General features: G+C 40.8%; 1 protein-coding gene across 1 annotated transcript in view; it reads right to left on the bottom strand.

The window, feature by feature from the left end:
• CCP110 (centriolar coiled coil protein 110kDa) overlaps window positions 1-8,031 on the bottom strand; it is a 14,062-nt gene extending 6,031 nt beyond the window's left edge. Inside the window, exons 1-9 of the mRNA XM_010134363.1 lie at window positions 7,885-8,031; window positions 6,476-6,604; window positions 3,423-5,046; window positions 2,853-2,974; window positions 2,525-2,708; window positions 1,677-1,816; window positions 1,190-1,306; window positions 825-926; window positions 435-551 (exon numbers count right to left, since the gene is read on the bottom strand). Coding sequence (XP_010132665.1) covers window positions 435-551; window positions 825-926; window positions 1,190-1,306; window positions 1,677-1,816; window positions 2,525-2,708; window positions 2,853-2,974; window positions 3,423-5,046; window positions 6,476-6,604; window positions 7,885-8,031 — 2,682 coding nt within the window. The remainder of the gene's footprint in view (window positions 1-434; window positions 552-824; window positions 927-1,189; window positions 1,307-1,676; window positions 1,817-2,524; window positions 2,709-2,852; window positions 2,975-3,422; window positions 5,047-6,475; window positions 6,605-7,884) is intronic.
• Window positions 8,032-8,816: the final 785 nt, after the last annotated feature.

The raw sequence follows: 8,816 nt of genomic DNA, 5'->3' as shown, positions 1-8,816 counted from the left end.
TTTCCCTACTTAAAGAAATACAATTAAGAACACCAAAACCAAAGCCAGCTGCGTTTTCAGTTGTAAGTTCACATTCAGGCTAAATTCAAGGTTTTGTGGGTACCTTTTTTAAATTAAAGGATCTTCCTTATATTACCAGATTAAAAAGGTTTCTGTACCATAACAAATTCTTCTTATGAACTTTTTCTTATTGCTTTCACCATGGTTTTCATTTGAATTTTTATACATCTACACATTATGTTCCAACATAATAATCACCTATTGCACTGACATCTTTTTTTTCTATTATTATTTGAAGAAAATTACCTACAGAAGCATAATTAAACAATGTTGATTTTTAAAAATTTTTACTGGGTGAGGAGGAATCTCTTAAAAGCAGTATGATTCAGTAGTTAAAGTTTTAACCAGTTTGCATTCTCTTGAATATAACACACCATTTGCCTGAGCATCTTCTCTTTACGGACTTCACGATCATGACGCAGAATATTCATTCTTTCCGATGGCTCCATTGTAAAAAAGATGTCATGGATGTCATAGAGAGCAGCTCGCAGCTGGAAAGAATAATGAACAATTTAATAAAACATTCAGGCACATTAACATTCCTATGGTTTTGATCATCAAGCTCTTCTCACTTTCAGCTAGTCATTTGAAAAAGTGATCCTGAAATCCCTCTTACTGTGTCAGCACAAAAATGGAATCTTCTCTTCACAGCCATAGTTTAAACATTTACTTTAAACAAAGTCACTGTGAAGGTTTTAAGTGTTTATACTACAAAAGCAGAGTGGCTAGGAAAGGAAGAAAGAAAAAAGTTTAAATTGTGTCACCTGAGCCATTACTCTTTCATGAAGGGATGCATCTTGTGCTGAAACATTTCCTCTTTTCAGTGGGGTTTCAGACTGAAAAGTTTTTATGAACTCCATGGTATCCTGGGCAAGGTGGGAAAATATGATTAAGCACCAAGCACGATCCTTCACAACAAAGCAGTCATTACAAACACGCCTAGGACATAGATCCTTGGCTTGACTTGGGCCTTATGACACTAAGTAAAGCAAGCCCCACGTGCATTCACGTGACAGACATTCTCAAACTCTTCTCAAAGCAGAAAATGCACGATTTCATCTGTCAACTGAAGACAGGAATAAAATCCAATGGGAGGAGAAGCTGCACAATATAAAAATGCTGATCTTACTTTTACAGTTTGCTTAATATGTTTCAGTTTTTCTGTCTGCAGGAGCCTACGAGTGAGAAACCCCTTTGCCACAGCAGTGATCTTATCGAACTTCACTTGTACCTCCGGACTGAAAACCTTAAAAGAAAAGAAGCATATTCTAAACACTCAATAAAAAAGCAAGAATTATTAATTATTCCTCAAGTAACACCAATCATGTGACATTAAGTTTTCAATTAAGAAACAAGCTGTTGATAAAGGTTTTGGCTAGGCCAGAAGTACCCACCATAATATTAACTTAGCAAAAGCAACATATTGCTGTATGATTATTTTGTGTATATATACAAGAAAAATACCATATACGGTTCTCTCGTGTAATTGAAGTCAATATAGGCAGGGATACAAAATTTTCCGTGAGATTTATTGCTGCGGGGCTATTACAAAGCTACCAGTGTCTTACAAAACTAGAGGGCTTTTTAATCTATAAATAAAACTCTTTTTTCCTTACCTGAGTCCACTTAGTTTTGATCCGGTTACTCGGCCTAGATACTGAGGTTTTTATAACCCCACTACCTGATGGTCCCCAGAGGAAGAATGAAGTTTCACTTGTTGAAGCAAAGGTGTTAGGTGATGTAGTATGAGCAAAACCTGTGGGCAAAGCAGAAGGTACACTTCAACACGGGCTTTTGTCCATAAATACAACTGTATGCACGTATACACTCAGCCCAGAGGTAACCGCTTTGTTTACAAGGTCAATTACAGGCAAGAAGCAATCCCAGTATTTCTGATTCCTTTCCTAGCACAACTGGCTAAACAGAAGTAAAACCAGAACATTTTAGGATGATCTGGAAGACGTGAGAGGTGCCCATCAGCTACAGCTGTACTGCCCTGCTGTCAAGACCCCTTGGCAGAGCCCCTCTAATCCTTCTGCACAAAGGAGACCTGGCCCACTGCTGTGCAGCTACATGGCAGGAGGATGAACCGCCTGTGCCACGATGCAAATCCACATCCTCATCCTTGATCAAATGAGGTTACTCTAACCTTATTTTCCTCAAATATGCCCCATAACAATTATGTAACAAATGCAATACATGGAACAGTACAAGGACGACTGAAACCGTGCTACAAAGTGTGCTACAACTGCGCTACTATACAAGCTAGACAAAGGTGTAAGGCAGATGTTGTTTCACACATGCTGTCAACAGCGGAGGGCAGCAGCTGTTCGCGTGTCCTGACCAGCCAGTGCCCTGGACAGAACACCACCTTTATCAGCGCAGGGGGCAGCCGGCCCAGCCCAGCACTGCAGAGCAAAATACACCACCACACTTCATCTCTGCCCCACCCTCCTGGTGCTACCGATGCTGGCAGAGTTCGCGTTCTGGGCCGTCTCCAGCTGGGACTGCACACTTTCCAGCAAGCCACTTTCACTTTTTTTCCTCCACTCCAACTCCATCCTACTGTTAATATTCACTTTGGAAATTTCTATTTGTGTTGTAGTGACCTTCTTTCCTTTCAACTTTCTCTCCTGTTCCTGCAGTTCCTACAAAAGAAAGAATCAACTATGAGACAATTTTTCTTACTCTGTAAAGCAATAGAAAGTACATTTTGTAACCCACTGCTTCCTGGCAAACTGCCACACAACACACTTGCCCTCCGCTTGGAATTTTTCCTCTTTTTACCTTACCTTCTGCAGTTTCTCCTGTTCTCTCTCTTGTTCAGCTATCAGAATCGACAGCTGCTGTGCATGCTGTTCTTCCAGTCTCTTCCTCATTTCTTCAAAAGCCATTTTAGTTTTTAAAATATCTTCTGAGAAGACACAGTACAAAGAATCAAGTATTACACAAATTTTATACAATCTTAGCCAAAAACATACATGCCTGCTTTTAACAGGAGTAATTTGCATTGTAGATTTCCCCATAAATTTTTTAATCAGGTTATCTGTTGCAAATAACTGTTAGAAGACTTCTGACTTCACATGACTTCTGAGACGGCAATTACTCCATTCTGTGGCAGTTAAAAATGGCAGAAGTAGCCCACAGAACTTCAGAATTTGTCATTAATTACAAATAGAAATAAAGTGGTCACTGGAAAAAAACATAATTTACACTTGATAACATTTTAGCCTTTCGAGATACACATACACACACATACTTAGAAACACCAGTGCCTAATGATCATTGGGGTTTTTTTCTATGAGATTTATAAACTCAGAAGCACATTTAAGAAAAACCCTCAGCTACAGGAAATCTTTTACCTTTTGCCATACTATCAGGGGCTGCATTCTTGGTAATGTAAACGGATCCCACAGGGTACTTCTGTTCTTGCAACCACTGTTTCTCTTGTTCTTCCACTCCAGCTGTTAGAAAGCAGGCACTGTTTTCTTTCGGGCAGTTGTCGGTGTCCAAATCAAGTCTACGTTTTACCTTTTCAAAATTACTTTCTAGAAACTGCTCGTTTGCTGGGGAAACACTTGGAGTGTCCACCTGCTGTCGCATATTCTTGTTCTGCATGAGCAGGGGGGACGGGTTTTCTACGTCGTAAGATTTATTGAGTTCTACTGGCGAATTACATTTAGTATTTTCCAGCAAACTAGACGGTTTGGTTTCATTCACAGCGAGGACTTTCTGTGTTACTGTAGACTGACTGATGGCAAACGGCTCATTCAATTTTGGAGCTATGATGTTGGTACTAGTCTCTACTTTATAGGGCCCTCTGCTGTCCACCACTACCTGTCCTTCCACTGTAGCTGACAATGTTCCTCTGCTTTCCAGGTGCCCAAAGGAATGGCAATTGGGCTTGCCAACCCCCAGCCCATCACAAGGGCCTGAAGAATTTCTGTTGACACCAGGAACTCTGCTAGGGCAAACCATAGTGAAGTCCACCATGAACTTTGGCACCGATTCAGACACATTATTTTTATCAGCAATATCTTGCATGATTAAATCCATCGCTCTACCCTTGCCTTTAGGACTTAATTCATAAGAATTCACGGGGTTATTTATAATGATGTGTCCCATTGATAGAGGTCTGGGGCGCCTTCGGTGCATTTTAGGGCTCATACTTGGCTCTGGACTTGGCAGTTTGGCGTAAGAGCCTGTGAGGCTCCTGACGATGCTACTGTCACGATCAAACATAGAAGTCTTCTTAAATTCTTCATCCGAATCCGAATCCACCAGTGGGGGTGTTCCAACTCTCGTAGGTATGTCCACTTTGGAAAAACTGGACAAAGCTGACATGCTTGTGTTGCTTGTGTGAGTAGAGGCACCTTGGAGAAGGGTATTTGATTTATTAAGACTGGGTTTATCAAGTGTCAGAGGGGTGCAACTCCTGCCTGTAGGCTTTACTCTTTCTTTCACAGAGTCAGTTGTTTTAACGCCATCATTTTCTTTATCTGAATGACTTTCACTCGTGCTTCTCTTTGAATTACTTTTTGAGCTACGCTTGGTTTGCTCCTTCTCTGTGTGCTCCCTCGATTTCTTCATCACGTTCTGAAGGACTTCCTCATCCGACAGTGGCACTCCTAGTCCCTCTTGCTTTTGCAGAGCACGTGACACAAGCCTATTACGCACGTTGTCAGGAGATGCAGCCCTTGGACAAGGTACATCTTTGGAGAAGTGACTCTCTTTCGGCTTTGAAAAAATGTTTTCTTCTGCTGCTTTAACTACTTCTGTCACATTTGGTGTCACCTGCCCAGCAGTATCTGACGGTGTAAGTTCTGGTGTCTTTTCAAGCTCCATGGGACCATGTCTTTCAGGAGAACATGCCAAACTGACATCTGATTGAGCTGTGAAGTCAGTCGAAGCTTTTGAATTTGAACCAGAGCAAGTGTTCTCAGCCTCCTGCGCTTTCACGTCACTTACACTACGTCCTTTCCTGATCTGTAAATAAAGATTGAAAAAAAAAATCACTTTTTTAATGAAATCTCCTCAGATTCCTGTAAGCTTTGCCTGAATTTAAAAAAATGAATGCTACCATCTTCAAACTAAAAAAAAACTTCAGTTCAACTGTTACCAATTTCCTAGAAATTACTTGCAATACAGAGTTCTTTGTAATGAGAAAGAGATTATTGGAATTAAAATACAAATATCAATGATGGTCCGCTCAGCTTTTTTTCCCTGATACCAAGTATCTGAACGCAAAGATGTCCTTTCCTTCATAAGGTGATCTGGATGTACTCAAATAATTTTATGACTTCAAATTATCTGGCCAGATTCCTCTTAAAATACAAAAATATGTTTTTATTAAATAAGGAATGTAACTGAAAAAATTCAGCACAAAATATAGATGACTGAGAAAAAATAAACAGAATTCCTAATAAATAGAGTGGAAATATGAAATAATTTGTCTGTTTCTTTACTAATCCAGAGATAATTAAAAAAAGAGTTTTCATTTGTCAACTACTTGGAAAACCAGCTTTAAGTGACAGTTAAATTCTAGTTCTAGACAGCATTTGTTGAAAAGAATTTTCACACTAAAACTGTCCTATAGGTTATCCCGTGTGTTGCAACTCAGTTATCGAGGGGGTACCTTTGGAAAAGGAAAGGTGAATTTATTTTCATACTGAACATATGTTCCTGGTCTGCCCGTCAAACCCCAAGCCAGGTGACTGTTGCCATGTACGCTCCAGCAAACAATGCAAACTGGGAGGTCTTGTTTGCCACCTTAGTCATGCAACAAATTCAGTGTTAACTGTACTTGTTTGAGCAAGTTTAATTTAAAGACTGTATTACAACTGTTTCAAAGACTAATAACACCACTTGATTAGATGTATTTAATATTCTTTCCAATTTAAACCTCTACTAAATTCATCACTGAAGAAGCAAAGAAAATGAAATACTTGCAGTAAAATTATGAAGCACACAGCAGAGTTACAAGTTGTTGCAAAGGCAATTTTAATTCAGAAGGCTGAATGTAGATTTTCTGACAACTCCAGAAGCTTTCATATAAAGCAAGCTGGTGGCTCTCACACCAAGGGGGTTGTTTGTTTGTTTTTACAGTCTAGTAGTTTCAAACACAGTTTAAAAAGCAGTCAGTCAGTCAGTCAGTCAGTCACCTGGTGCGGTCTGTCTCCCAAGTGTATCAAAACAAGCAGTGAAAAGCAAGTCCCGTGCGTTACAACGAACGCAGATATGACCCCTGCGTACTCAGCTATCAGGTCTCGCAGCATGAGACACAGGCAAACTAGAGAAGTAACAGCTATTAATTTCACGTTTATATTGGTGAATGCTTAAACCCCAGCACTTTCTCAAAATGTCTGTCAGCAGCAGTTTTCTGTAAAGCTGTAAGAAGGTTTTGGACTAACACTACCTGAACATTTTCTAGAATCTCCTGTACACGAGTCAGTAAAGCTCTTTTCCGGGAGTTCTGTCTCCAGACCTCTAGCTCCAGTGCCTTCTGTTTATCTTGCTGTATTTCCTTCTTCTTCTCAAGGCTAAGCTGCCAAAGAGAGCGTAAGAAACACGCGAATTTCAGTACAGATGTGCAGAAATTAATTAGAAAGAAAAACAACAGAACAAAACAACAGAAGAACAACAATCGCCTAAGCTGAGACTTTGGGCACATTTTAAATGCCAACTTCTTTTTAACCAGTTATACTTTTTGCACAAAATGCCTTCCTGGCACCCATTCAAATGATCATGAATTAAAAGGTCATTTATAAAATAAATTGCATGAACATTACACGCTACAGCACCATCTTCAAGCGACACAGGTCAACCTACCTACTAGTGGACAGGTCTTTACCTGTCCACCATGGCGCTGGGAGGTTTTGGCATCCCGTAGAGCCCTCCGTGACCCATCTTCCCACCCGTACTCAAACTGTTCACCTCTGAACCAGAGGTGAATTTCACAACAAGACAGAAAGGTACGCAAGCAGTCTTCTGGATCCTTTCAACAATCAGAATCTGAAAATCTTTCAAGTTACTGCTTCAGAATATGTAGTTTGGATAAAAGTCAAACCTGCATCTACAAAGCTACATCTACAAAAAATAGTTTCACAAAGTTCTACAAAATTAGCAGTATCAAGTCAAATTATGTATTTCTTCTGTAAAACCTTAAAATATCCACCCATTAGTAAGTGACGAGTATTACAATATATCCTTTAGTCTCCAGTGTGTGTCTGTATCGCGACTCTTGGAGGTCGTTGTTAGACGACCACTCACACTTCCCATCGGTGGCACGAGGAAATCAGCTGCATTATTGCACAAACTACCAACAGTCTCCTGCCTGCCTGTTCGCACTGAGCATAGCGTGACTGAACATAATTGATGAGCCTGTGAAATACATTAGAGGAAGACACAAACACAAGCGAGAAAGAAATTTCCTTAAAAACTTTTTACCTATCTCCCAATACTGCGATTGTTTAAAAGTGTCAAAAAGAAAGTCGTTACTCAGAATGTCAATATTTTACGTAAAGTTAAGCCCATCTATTTAATAGCACAAACATTTTCACTCCCCTTGAGAAGATAACAAACTTGAAGAAGTGAAAGCAAATGTAGCCCATGTGAAAAACAGTACACCTCCCCCCTTTACTTCAGAAAAATGAAGGGCAGGAGTGCTTCGAAAACTAAGCAGCAGACCAGATGATCCCTCACACAGAGCTGTACCTTTGGGAGAATCGTTACACAGGGCTATCAAAGCTGTGGCACTCTAGTGCACTTCAGGGAAGAAAAGCAGGGGGAGAAAAGAAGAAAAAGGGAATTTTAAAAACGCCTTACCAGAGGGGAAAGCACAGGAACTCCATGGAATTGAATGAGGGAGATGTTTTTGTGCTGAACAGCAAAAGAGGTTTCGCTCTTTATTGCTGCTTCTTGGATTCTGGAAAGATGCTTCTTGCAGAATATTTCATAGTCCTCCATCTTCATGGTAACTAAGCTGCAAAGAATAATGACATTGCTCTTCCACGAAGGGAAAACAACACCACATCTAATCCTTTATCACTACATCCCAGGAAACAAACCATACATTAGAAAACTGAATTAAGTTTCCCTTTTTCCTAATCTTAACGAAAGCTGCAAAGCTGTTACATATATATATATAAACATATATATAAGCAAAAAAAAGATGATCACAGGTACGCCGAGAAGCAAGCAAGCACTGAGATAAACAGGATTTACAAAACTTCACGTGCCACAGATAATCTCAACAACTTCCATCAAAGACTAATCCTTTAAGGTCTCTCACAACTATCAGATAGTTCCTATCAACTGTTAAAAAAAATCCAATTAATAAAATTGCAGCCAAATTTTAAAAGAATTAAGCTGGTGTTAAAGCAAGAACAAGGGGTCTGAGAGGAATTAGTGTCTCGCTTCCATGAGCCTCCTCCTTGATACATCCCTGTACGAACTGATGCCAACACTGCCACCGAGAAAAGCATCCCACGCTCCTTCCCTTCAAAAAGCCTACACACCTCAGCCTGCCCACCGCCACCGCAGTGACAACCCAGAGCCCAGCACCACCTGCCGCGGCCTGCCAACGCTTTTGTTCCCCTCGCACACCCCCTCGGCTGCTTTCTGCCTTTTTCCCGCCCGCTCCGAGCCCTCCGCAGGCCGCCCGGCAGCACCGCTGCTCCCGCGCCGTGGCGACAGCCTCGCCTCGCTTCTCCCCTCGGCTGTCCTGCCCCACACCCGCCTTCCGGAGGCGGGTGGAA

Source organism: Buceros rhinoceros, unplaced genomic scaffold, assembly GCF_000710305.1.
Source record: "Buceros rhinoceros silvestris isolate BGI_N320 unplaced genomic scaffold, ASM71030v1 scaffold28550, whole genome shotgun sequence".
In the NCBI taxonomy this organism is placed as follows: domain Eukaryota; kingdom Metazoa; phylum Chordata; class Aves; order Bucerotiformes; family Bucerotidae; genus Buceros; species Buceros rhinoceros.
The sequence above is the reverse complement of the archived record's forward strand: the minus strand, read 5'-3'. Positions and strand labels throughout refer to the sequence as shown.